Here is a 12,456-nt window from a genome sequence, read left to right as displayed (position 1 = left end):
GTTTGGGATTTACACCATTTATCGTCAATTGTCTTATCGTGTATCTTTTAAACGGGTAGTGCTTATTAACTTTTTTTTTTAAAGTTAAAATGAGTAAATTTTCATAAAAAAAACTGCACGAATATCAATGAATAATCAAAATATATTGAATATCAATATCAAATCAAAACAATTATTTCTCTATAGTAGAAGTCTCTTTTATTAAAGGGGACTATGCACGAATGAGAGCAAGTGATTCTAAGCACCTTCCAGTAGTGATTCTAAATGTTTTTTTTTGTGTGAATATACTAGGGTAATGTTTAATATTATTATATCAATTTACTATTAACAAAACTTTGAAATGTTAAGCATTTTTTGACGAAATATCATCAAATGTTTTGTAGAGTTCAAACAACTGCAACAAAAAGTACCTAAACTTTTTCGATAAAAAATGTTATTTAAGAAAAGGAATACCTTGTAATATTGTAAACAGTTTTATTACCCAGTGTACTTCCATAATTTACAGCATTTGATTATGTTTTTGCGTGTTATTTTATTTGAACTTTTGAACTCAATGAAACATTTGATGAAAATTCGTCAAAAAATGCTTAACATTTCAAAGTTTTGTTAATAGTAAATTGATATAATAATATTGAACATAAACCTAGTCTATTAATTTACTAAAAAACATTTAGAATCACTGCTGAAAGGTGCTTAAAATCACCTGCTCTCGTTCGTGGATAGTCCCATTTTCATACTTTGAATAATGAACATTCCTGAAATCTTTGCATAGCCTGATTCCTTCTGTCCATCATATCTCGCAGTAACCTATCCCTCCTGTCATTACGCTGCTGTTCTGTATTCAGAGGTTCAGCCGCCTCGGTGCGTCTGCGGAAAACATTTGGGTCGACAGGCAAGTAAGGACGGTCAACAACGGTCACCAACGGCGGTGAATTATTCATTCTAAAAATATACTTTAGGTTACAGTAAAGCCTCCCACAGGTTCAGGGAAAGTTTATATGTATTTTGGGGATGAACAAACTAACCAATAAGTCAGTTCCATGTTAACAACATAGATTGACTAATATTTTCCCCCCTGTCATAATATCTACAATCTACATTCTACATCCATTTGGAAAAAAAACAAAGAAACCTATACGTGTTTTTCAACTGTGGTGGCAACAAATCGTAAAATTGACGACCCCACCATTTGCCCCCCCCCCCCCCCCAAAAAAAAATATTATTTTAGATTTATTTCACTAGTTGGTTAATAGTTATACCTTTCCATTTCTGCAATCGCCCTTGGCTCTACTAGCCCTCTTGCTCTTTCTATTGTACGGGTATTTGAATCTATGTCTGCACGGCTATTTCGTAAATGGTTGAGGAACGAAATCATGGAGTCAGGGCGCCTCGTGGTGTCTTGTTGGTGACGGCTGCGGGTCGTGGAGTCCTCCTGCTGCGAACGGCCAGGATTCGCCATTGCGTGAAGACTGTCAAAGACTGTTGATGTCGAAGTACTGTTAACACGGTCAAAACTTAAAAATATGTCCAAAGGATGGATATAGAATACGTGGATACATGATACGACAGGAGAAAATTTGTCATCAATTTAGATTGCTAATATGGGTGTAATTTATTGGTCTGTTCTTCCATCTAGTAGGAGGGAAGGAGATGAAGTAAATGGGTTGGTTGGGGAGGAGGTATTGTTTTTTTTTACCAACTGCGAGTTTAACTTTTTTAGAGTAAATGAAAATCTGGTGCAACATCCAAATAACAATATATCGATTGTCTAAAGAGATAAAAGAAAAACAATGAATATTACGTCCAATAGTAGCGAAGCTGCTTAAAAATAAATTTACGGTTAAACAGAGTTACATTTTTATAAGAAAAATATCAAAAAAGATCAAATCAATAATAAATCAATTAGAAAAAAAAATCTCAAATTATTTTGAGGCATAGGCACAACAAATCTTTAATAGCAGCCAAGAAAATCACTTTCCCCTGTAGTATCATATACAGAAAATAAGCATTATTGAGTAGGTAGCTTTGCTAATAATAAAAAAAAAGAATTTGTACAACATGGATAAGTTTGATTCCTAGTTCTAGTGGACGCCGTGGTGTTACTGTTTGAATTATTACTGCTGCTACTTATATCCACAGGCACATCATCATGTTCTAAAAAACAAGGAGGATTATGTTAATAAGTTAGTACGGCAGCAACAAGCAGTTAGTAAGACAAGAAAAGAACATCAGGGATCTAAAGGTATAAGACTATGGCCGAAAAATTAATGTACATTCCCAATGAAGATACACAAAATTACCCCTCTGTAGACAACAATTAGTATTTTATTAGGGATGGGTTACCGAAGCTTTTTTTTCGTAAATTTGTGTGTTCCAAGACTTGGAAACATATTCAGAATGCTAAAATTAGACATAACAGTTTAACTATGAAGAAACGGCCGAATTAGACGATTTTGAACCATCTGGGACAAACTTATTTTTTTTTCATTCTGTTTTCACTTGACACTTTTTTAAATACTTGGTGACATGTTTGAAATATTGCAGATATCCAGTGAAAATATAAGGGACATGTTATGAAATAAAAAGTTTGTCTCCAATGATTATCTTGCAAAGTTGAAATCGATAGGACAATTCTAACATGCCTAAATTAATGATAAAAGCAATCCGTTATGGACAGACAGACCAACCCTAATTTTAGACAAGTTTAGCTTCTAATAAAACTGACCTGGATCAATAATTGTCAAATTCCCTCTGGATGTCGAAGAGGTCTCTGGTTCAGTTCGCGTCACACTAAAGATACTAAACATTATTATTGATTGATTGCTTGGTTACTATGATCAAGGGTCAATACATCAAAAAATAAATAAATACAATATTTCAAGTGTTGCTTCAAAACCGATTAATATCCGCTGGATAAGAACTGGTTATGAGCCATACTGAAAATCATCCATTCGTATTATATTAATATTGGAAACAATTTTAAACTAATAGTAAGATTTAAAAATCATGAAATCAAGCTAATCTGTTGGCTAACATAACTAAAATTAATATTAAAATTTTTAATTTCATTATCCGCGGAAAACTGTCCATAATTCGATATACAGCTTATATATACATTGACATACGATATTTAGTTAGTCTGTGTAGACATACATCCTGTTACTTTATATTAATATAAATATTTCTACCTGTTAGGACCATCATGAGTTCTATAATGTGTTAGTAAACTCTCTAGATATTTAGTAAGCCTGTGTAGACATACATCATGTTACTTTATATTAATATAAATATTTCTACCTGTTAGGACCATCATGAGTTCTATAATGAGTTAGTAAACTCTCCAGATATTTAGTAAGTCTGTGTAGACATACATCCTGTTACTTTATATTAATATAAATATTTCTACCTGTTAGGACCATCATGAGTTCTATAATGAGTTAGTAAACTCTCCAGATATTTAGTCAGCCTGTGTAGACGATGGTTGTGCTTCCATGGATTTGATATGACCCTAGTAAAAACAAATATCATTATCCTTAAATAAAAGTACCAGGATCTGTATGTTTACTAAAATTTCTTTATTAATAATTAATAATTTACAAAGGGAAGGGGCGGAAATGACACTTTTTATAACCAAAACTAAAAGTTAAAGGAACTAAACTAAATAAAAGTTACAGCTCTTAGATTTGGCATGGCAGTTGCTTTAAAGAGGTACAACTGTGAGGAAACGGCGGTGGAACCGCCGCTCCCGCCGAAAACCACCGTTTCCCGCCAAAATTAATTTCTACTTGTAAGCAATTCAAATATATAGGGAAGGTGCAAATGTGCCACTTTTTGGAACCTAACCTAAAACACAAAGGAACTCAATCTGAAAAACTATTATGGCAGTTGCTTTATGAGCCACAATGTGATTGAGGAACTGTTAAGAAATGGCGAGAAATTCTGTTTGCTGCTTAATTCTTTATGCTATTTTCTTGCCAATTGTGAATCTTATAGAAACTTAAATTTAACACTTTTAACTTTTTGATAACTGATTTATAATTTTCTAATTAGGCGAGTAAGCAAAAAATATAGCGGGAAATGACGGGTTTTCGGCGAGAGCAGCGGTTCCTCTATTGTTAATATTTAAGATTTACTGTTTTTTCAGCAACTTGTTGTACAGTTCAATTCTATAAATGTTTATCATAAAGCTAAATTTTGAATATTTTAAAAAGCGGAAACTACAACAAATACAATTGTCTGACTGTTTGATTACCTTGAGACATATTCAGATCTTGATGGAGATCCAAGTCTATGTGTTCTGCCAAACCAGTATTGCTCTTCATGCTAAACAGATATTTTGTGAATTGTGAGAATATACAAGACTCAGAGAGAGAGAGAGGGGACAATAGACTGTTTATTACACAAGTCCCCAAAGTTCTATAATAACGTTTTCTTTTTAGTTGGCTTAACAACTTTAGGGACTTTTAATAGATTTTGATTGGTTTATTTATTGAGTTGAGTGACCAAACGTTTCAACCTCTAATTGTAATCTACAGACTAGAGAAAGGGTAATTTTGTGTATATATATTGGGGATGCACATGAATTTATCGGCCATTGTCTTATCCCTTTAAATCCCTGACAAGACTACTAGTCTTGGATTTTTAGAAAAACAAGAATGGCAACATCCATAAACGCAAAGCTCTAAAATCAAAAGGAAGAACAAACGAACAATAACTCTTGTAGTGTGTCAGAACTTAATAAGCAGAGCAATTAAAACTTACAAACATTTGAATTTAAAAAAAGTTCGGAATCGTACTTGATTGTTACAGGAAACATTATCCAAAATTTGAAACTCTGACGTACAGACCCGAATTAAAGAAAAGCTTCGCTTTCAAAAATATGAAAAGGCGTTTCCGGTAGTAATATAAATAATATTAACCTGAAGGAGTGCATTTAATTCTGCTAAATTGTTCACCTTCATATACGTACATATGGACAGTAGTACCTTAAATAATTCAAACAGTTTGTTACAACAAAAAAAAAACAATCCTTATTCTAAAGTAACAGGATGTCTGTTGGTCTGTCTGTGTGTTTGTACCGAAGGATCTCGCTAACCGCTGAACCGATCAGGTTCTCCTTTACAGGGTAGCTTTTCATAGGTCCTGGGAAGGATTATAACTATTTTGTGGGAGGGTACCACCACCCTCCTAAGAGAAATCACAAAAAAATCGAAATTCTTTTACAGAGAGACTTGAAGGCAACATAGATAGGTAAAGCATTATAATAAAAAACCAAACATCTTAATTGCCACTGGAGGCCTCTAGTTGCGTAGCCGCTAGTTTAAAAATAAAGACAAAAAGAGTTTACAAAATGTATACAAAGAGCATACAAATAATCTAGCGATGTCTTGCAAATATAAAGATTTTAAAATGCTAGTAAAATACAAAAAATATTTAAAATAATACCTAATAAGTGTATAATTAGTAGGTTACTAATAACTGTAAGTTGTTAAGTTAAAAGAATACAAACAATTTGCAACAAAAAAGCTTGCAAAAACTTACAAAGAGTTCTGTTCTGTTCGTACAATATCCCGCCCCCCCCCCCCCCAGGGGTTATGCATAGGGGAAAAAATTACCCCCCCCCCTCCAACTATTGATAAAATTGGGGGGAGAGGGGGGGGGGGGGTTACCAATGCTCAACAGGCGCTTTGTGTAAAATCACCAGTTATACCTTTCGTCTGGTTTTTCTAACGGCCTCATTGTTGTTTAGTCCAACACTCGTAGTATCAATATGATCAAGTATCAGGTTCTCATATCTTCGGTTAAAGTTCTCTAAAATGATAACTTTTTATTAAAATTTGTAGAAATCATCATGCAAATTGACTTTTAAAACCTTCAACTACTAACCATCATATCTTCTTAGAAACATACAACAAAACTTTTTTAAATAAATAATGCAATGGCTAAAGGGACTATGTACGAACGAAAGCAAGTAATGTAAACTATTTATTGGTTGATATATTTTGTTTCTGTTATTTCGGGCTAAATGAATGAATAAAAGGTTAAGTTCTACCAAAGTCTTAACAAAAAACTTTATAAAATTACACCTAAAGAGTTAAGATTATAAATCATCAAATGCTTTGACATAAAAATACTTTTTTGATGAAATTGTATATATTAAGAAAAAAGGTGGTAAATCATAATAATGTAAACAGTTCGATTAATGTTCTTTTGTATATTTACAGCATTTATTGTTTATTTCCGTGTTATTTTCCGTTACACTTTGAACTCAACAAAACAGTTGATGCGATATTGAAAAAACATTTTTTTTTCATATAAAAGGTGAAACTTATTTTTTTATTTGTTATATTTATACAGGGGTGTATATTCTGCATGGGATCCCCTGCTCAGGGGGGGGGGGGGGGTGGGGGAAATAAAAATTAAGTGGTTGGAGGGAAAAAAAATGTAAAAATTAAGAAAACTGAAAACATTTTTTCCATTTCGCCCCCCTCCTTGGTTAAAAAAAAACTAAAAAAATGTGTGGTAGGAGGGATAAAATAAATAAAATATAGAGTTCTTTAAATATTTTTCTATTTTCTCCCCTACTTTTTAAGAAAAATCTAGGGAAAAAAAATAAAAAGTTTTGTAGCAGGGGAAAAAAAAAATCTTGTGCAGAATATACACCCCTGTATTTATATTAAACAGAAACCTAGTATATTCACCAAAAATACTCAAAATCACCTTTGGAAGGTGCCTAAAATCACTTGCTCTCATTCGTGCATAGTCCCCTTGAATATTGAGCCAGATTAGCACAACATAATCAAACAATGACTTCCTACTTCTTGATTTAAAAATAAATGATTTACCTGGTGTTTCCTCCGTAGTTTCACTTTTAATGGCTGAAGATGACAAGTTGACCGGCTGTGCCTGGCTAACAGCAGCTGCTGGACCACCTTAAGTTATGACAATAATAATTTGGAACCAAAGCAATCAAAATTAAAAATAAAAGTACCCAATTTACTTTGAGTCAACGAATTAAATAAAGTGGTAAGTTCCCCCTCACTGCCTAGTCCTAAAGGGATATTTAAATATATGAAGAGAATTTCAGAAAAAATGATTTCAAGCATAAGTTAAAAGTCTACAATCAAACATACATAATTTTGCATTAAGATAAATAACAATGAGACATTACTAAATTAGTCGTCTTACTGTTTTTGTGAAAATAAAACAGCTATATAAATTGCATATATCACAAGACTACGATTTTAAACTACATGGTAGAAAATCATAATTCATTCAAATATATGCCCTTTAAATGTAGTTTAAACCATTAAACATAAAAAAATATGCATTTCACTAAATTCAAGCTTAAATGCATTTCGTACCACTACTTCTGCCATACCTGAACCTCTGGCAGTTGTTGAAGAAGGTCCTGGAACAGGATTGCTGCTTCCAGGCGTTGCCGCCGATCCCGAAGCTGAAGCTGACAGCGGTCCATGAAATGCTCTGCTAGGTAATGGTAATGCAGGTAATATATCTAGAAGAAAAAAAAACAGTTAGACCCTAGTTTCATAACCCTTGATTATTATTTTCTAGGGATGATTTATCTTGGGAGACTGATGACACATTGTCCCAGAATAAGATATAAAATCCCTCCATGGACCTATAAAATGCTTCATTGTAAAGGAGAACCATATTAGTTCAGCGGGTTGCTAGGTTTATTGCTTCATACAGATTATATGTTAGTACAGCCGGATTCCATTTCTGCTATTTCTCAAGAATTGAAAGGTATAAGACATTGGACAATAAATTAAAATACTTTCCCAATGATGATAGCTAATATTACCACTTTTATATAATAAAATTATTAGATAAAAATAATGCACATTGCCTGTTTGCCAATCTTATTAAGATATAGGTAAGTCTTTAAGCCCACTAATAATATTTAACAAAACTTTGGGTACCAGAATAGTTTACAGTCTATTTTCCCCTCCCTCCCTACAGTTTTACTGACTCATATTTTCTAAAATTGTATTTACCTCGTTTTGGGGGAATCAGCTGTGAAAAACTGGAAATCCTTGGGACAGAATATATTGTTCCGATAGATGCATAATTAGTTGTTGTGGTTGAGGTTGTGCTGGCAGCTGTGGCCGTGGTTGTGCTGGCAGCTGTAGCCGATGTTATGTTTGCAGGTAAAGCCAAGATTCTGCTTGCAGCTGTTGTGGAAGTTGTGCTTGCAGCTGTGGTGGAAGTTGTACTTGCAGCTGTCTGATTAATTCGTGGAAGCTGGTACGGACTACCAAATATCTGATATCCACCTCAAATATTTAGATATCATACAGCGGCTAAACAGCCCCCAAAAGGCACCTAAAGCCGACCCCCTTCTGTTAACCAAAAAAAAATTTAAACAAATTTGAAGTGTGGGGAGGGCAAATTTTTTTCTGGAGGCCATTTCTCTTGGGGGAGTACATACAAAACAAAGACAGACATCATATCCTGTTAATCTTATATAGTTATTTATCGCATCGTTTAATGGACAGTTTTCCACAGATAGTAAACCAATCAATTATAAGATTAGTTTCTATTAAATTGTCTTAATATGGCCAAAAGCTTTATTTCAAGATTATTTTTTTTCCAAGAAAAATTAATTATAAAATGACACAAAAGATAATTTTACTGAACGGTTCAGAATGATTTTTTATCAGCAGACAATAATAGGATTCAAAGCAATATTTTCATGAGTCTGTTTGAGCAGCAGTATGTATCATTTTCAACGTATCTAGTATGACGTAGTGTGGCCCAGACTAGAACTCCGACACGTTTCAATTAAGCTAATGCAGCCGATGGTTAGAGTTTTTGTTAGAAGGTGCTACATCTACTTTTATCGATGATTAATCTACCTTACCTCCAGGACGTCTGACCCCATACTGATCAAGAGCTCTCATCATATGTGGCAATCTGATGTCAGACATGCTGCTTCTCTCTAAAAAAGATGGAACCAGATTGGTAAAGTAAAATAAATAAAATTATTGAAGAATATTATCAGACAACACAAAACCATATTTATAGAGACAATTGAACTATAATTGCTTAAAAAATTGTGCTTATAAGTGACAATTTAGAAGCTTGCTATAATGCTTAGGTATACAAATTTTAAGTCAATATCTAAAAAAGTGAGCTACATATAAACAGCGCGAATTTCTCATTCTCTTGTAACATACAAATACAATACAAAGAGTATATACAAATATAATACAAAGAGTATATACAAATATAATACTAAGAGTCTACACAAATATAATACTAGAGAATAAATATAATGCAAAGAGTATATACAAATGTGATACAAAGAGTATATCTATAATAAAAAGTAGCTTGATGTCTGTCCGTCTGTCCCTTAAGATCTCGGTAACCACTGAACCAATAGGATTCTACTCTTCAGGGTATATAATATACCTATTGGTCCTGTGGTGGTTTTAAGCTATTTTCTAGGGGGCTGCGACACCCCCCCCCCAAAAAAAACCCAAAAAAAATCCCCCCACTTTTTAAAAAGAATTTGCTGAAGATTTCCATGGTCCTTTTACGAATTTCGCCTTAATCTTTTTTTTAAATCACCTCTTGGGGCACAGCCGGTAATACAAATGTAATACAACGAGTATGTACAAATGTAATACAAAGAGTATATACAAATATAATACCATGAGTGTTTACAAATATAATGCAAAGAGTTTATACAAAATAAATAAAAAGAGAATTTACCTAGTGGTTTCTTATGTACAGCAGCATTGAATTCATCATAACGCCTTCTCTTCAAATTTTCCGCGTAAGTGTAAAAATTGGATGGTCTTGGATGTTCAGAGTCTAAATTAAGAAGGGGCAATCACTTTGTTTTTTCTTGTCATTATTTTGGCAAAAGACATAATATATCTAACCCTAAAATTTGCCTAACTTAAAAAGGGATTCATTATCCGTCAAACATCTTTGTTTTTTTAGCATTTAAGACATAAAAGAGACATTTTTTATAATTTCTAGAAGGCTACCTTTATCCTAAGTAAATCAACTATTAATAGCTAACCTATCAAAAGTTTTGTCATCTGCTCCGCGCTATACTAGAAGATAAATTTTTAAATGATATCATTTACCCAAGAAAAGCTTAGGTGACTTTAAAAAATCCCACCATTTATAGCGGACTCATTATGCGTACAAAATAAAAAGATATGCCCTAAATTACCAAAATCTGTACATAATTTCAACCAATGATGTGTCTTGAACGTGCCTCCACTGTTCTCTGTTCTGGCTGATTTAGAGGGTATGTCTTTAGATTATCTCTATTATCTCAGGTTACTTTAATTTTAGACATAAAGTTTGCACAAAAACGAAAAGTACATTCCAATGTTAAGTACTTTGGGCTTAGAATTAATCTGTTAAAATTAAAATCCCATCTGGTTCTTTAAATGTTTTTGATTGCTGTGATGCTGAGCTAATTGAAACCCTAATTATGATAAACCAAATCATTCCAATTGTAGATTAAAATATTAGGTAAGAAAGAATTTAAAACCTAGGGTACCAGATTGATTTACAGTCAAATGACCCTTTTCTCACTAATTTGTAATTACCTTGAACAGAAAATGTGCTAGACTTCACTCTTGTTTGTGCTTGAGCAGTGGTCACAGTTTGACCGCTCGATTTACTGCCCGGTACGGGCGACGCGGTCACACTTCCGGACTTTCTGGCACTCGGTGACTCGTCAATCTTCTCCATTTTGGCCAGAAATTTATCTCCCTCCTGATAATTATACAGGTTTAGAGATGATATCTATAAAAGCAAAATTTTAATATCATACAATACAAACTATGATTTTTGTCATTGATTTGGTAAAGGTTTTAGGCTATTTGGAAGAGAAGTTTAAAACCTCGACCTTAGATAACTGCCTCTCTGGAAAAAAGGCATTTTTTTTATAACAAAAGGGCAAACCAACCAGTTAAGATAAACACTACCTAATATTTTTACAATATTTCTAACTGTCCAAAGAAATTATTTTCTCAATATTTCATGAAAATTAAAATCTGATAAAAATCGGCACAATATGCTAAATTTCAAATATGGCACTAAATACTTAAACAAAATTTTTGGAGGCCATTGTTTTAGAGGTTCTAAGACCCTGCATTAACAATTATATTACTAGTGACTTCGTTCCATTTATAAAGTTGCAAAGAACTAGCCCAAAACCAACCAAAGACTTAAATCTAAAAATGAAATAGTTTAAAATCATCTAGAAACCAGTTATAGGCTCCCATAAAATGGAAAACCAAGTCATTTCATTGAAAAGCGAGATCTTTACGGACAAACAATAACAACATTAAACCTTATACCTATGATAGGATAACTATTTAACCTGTTTAAGAAGTTTTGACATATTGATGTGGATCTTGTAACCCTCTGCATCCTCAGACAGGTGACCAGTTAGGGCTCTAGATAGATATATTAACTCATTACAAGGGAAAAAATATGCCTATAAATAAAGAAATATGTAAATACTTTAGACTCCTAGTCGCTAAATTATCTTACTAATAACAGTAAAATAAGTCTTTACCCTTTAGTGAGGATCATAGTTGTAGAAATCCTCTGAAGATCTCCCGTACAGTCCACATCAAGGCTGGTGGCGAACACACTCTGCTTGTTCAGGGCCTGGTTCTCCTCACCCAATATCTGAATACAAAGTAGTAGAATGTGCGACTGTTTTAAGACCAGAAACAAGGGAATTGTGCAACTAAGAAGCGAAGCTAAATGGAACTATTAATTTAAAAGTTAATAGTAACACAGTAATAATATAAAATTGCCCTTGTCAATTGATGTAGAACATAGGTAGAAATTATGACAGGGGGAAAAAGTGGTGGATGGGTGAGTATTTATTAGAGTACATGATAATACACCAGGGAATGATTTGTCAGACAAACAGACAGTTAGACAGATAGAAAAACAGATAGACAAACAGACAGACATACAGAAATACAAACGGACAGATACCTGAATATGTGCTTTGTACTGACAGCACTCAGCTACAGACCCCTCCATCTGTACAAAATAATACACCAGAGGATGATTGGGTGGACTAATCACTTGAAGGAAACACATGCGGTTGTCATACTTGAACCTAAAAATATAAAAAGCTATTTATAAAGCAAATCGTGCAAATGTGTCCGTGTAAAGAAAGTTTTGTTTAGTATGTAGGTAGTATTGCCACTCCCTTAAATTATCTATTTTTTTTTTAACTATTTTATCTGTAATAAATGAAAATGGGTTTTTCTATTATATTATTATTACAGACTGTTGATTATAGAAAAACACTAGAAATTAAGTTATTTGAAAAAGAAAATCTTTCAACATTTCTTTTTAAAATTATTTTAAAAGAATTTAAAATAATCAAGGCCCGGCAGCCGCCTATTAGCCCGAGGGAAATCAACCTTTTAAAAATCA

At 33.1% G+C, this 12,456-nt stretch overlaps 1 protein-coding gene across 2 annotated transcripts in view; it reads right to left on the bottom strand.

Annotated features, from left to right (window-relative positions):
- The window catches only part of LOC145321886 (uncharacterized), a 37,310-nt gene that overhangs the window by 2,347 nt on the left and 22,507 nt on the right, over positions 1 to 12,456 (bottom strand). The window contains exons 34-51 of one of the 2 annotated variants that reach the window (XM_080163529.1): positions 12,007 to 12,133; positions 11,573 to 11,688; positions 11,375 to 11,450; positions 10,596 to 10,764; positions 9,739 to 9,840; positions 8,885 to 8,962; positions 8,019 to 8,297; positions 7,382 to 7,516; positions 6,846 to 6,932; positions 5,711 to 5,811; positions 4,920 to 4,985; positions 4,253 to 4,323; positions 3,467 to 3,508; positions 3,298 to 3,357; positions 2,726 to 2,790; positions 2,078 to 2,154; positions 1,260 to 1,498; positions 752 to 942 (exon numbers count right to left, since the gene is read on the bottom strand). In XM_080163529.1, coding sequence (XP_080019655.1) covers positions 752 to 942; positions 1,260 to 1,498; positions 2,078 to 2,154; positions 2,726 to 2,790; positions 3,298 to 3,357; positions 3,467 to 3,508; positions 4,253 to 4,323; positions 4,920 to 4,985; positions 5,711 to 5,811; positions 6,846 to 6,932; positions 7,382 to 7,516; positions 8,019 to 8,297; positions 8,885 to 8,962; positions 9,739 to 9,840; positions 10,596 to 10,764; positions 11,375 to 11,450; positions 11,573 to 11,688; positions 12,007 to 12,133 — 2,081 coding nt within the window. Of the gene's footprint in view, positions 1 to 751; positions 943 to 1,259; positions 1,499 to 2,077; positions 2,155 to 2,725; positions 2,791 to 3,297; positions 3,358 to 3,406; positions 3,509 to 4,252; positions 4,324 to 4,919; positions 4,986 to 5,710; positions 5,812 to 6,845; positions 6,933 to 7,381; positions 7,517 to 8,018; positions 8,298 to 8,884; positions 8,963 to 9,738; positions 9,841 to 10,595; positions 10,765 to 11,374; positions 11,451 to 11,572; positions 11,689 to 12,006; positions 12,134 to 12,456 lie in introns of both variants that reach the window. The other variant, XM_080163528.1, reaches the window with a different exon arrangement.

This window comes from Acartia tonsa, chromosome 6 (assembly GCF_053477335.1).
Source record: "Acartia tonsa isolate MP-2025a chromosome 6, ASM5347733v1, whole genome shotgun sequence".
NCBI classification, from domain to species: Eukaryota; Metazoa; Arthropoda; class Copepoda; order Calanoida; family Acartiidae; genus Acartia; species Acartia tonsa.
This window is presented reverse-complemented; position numbering and strand designations above follow the sequence as displayed.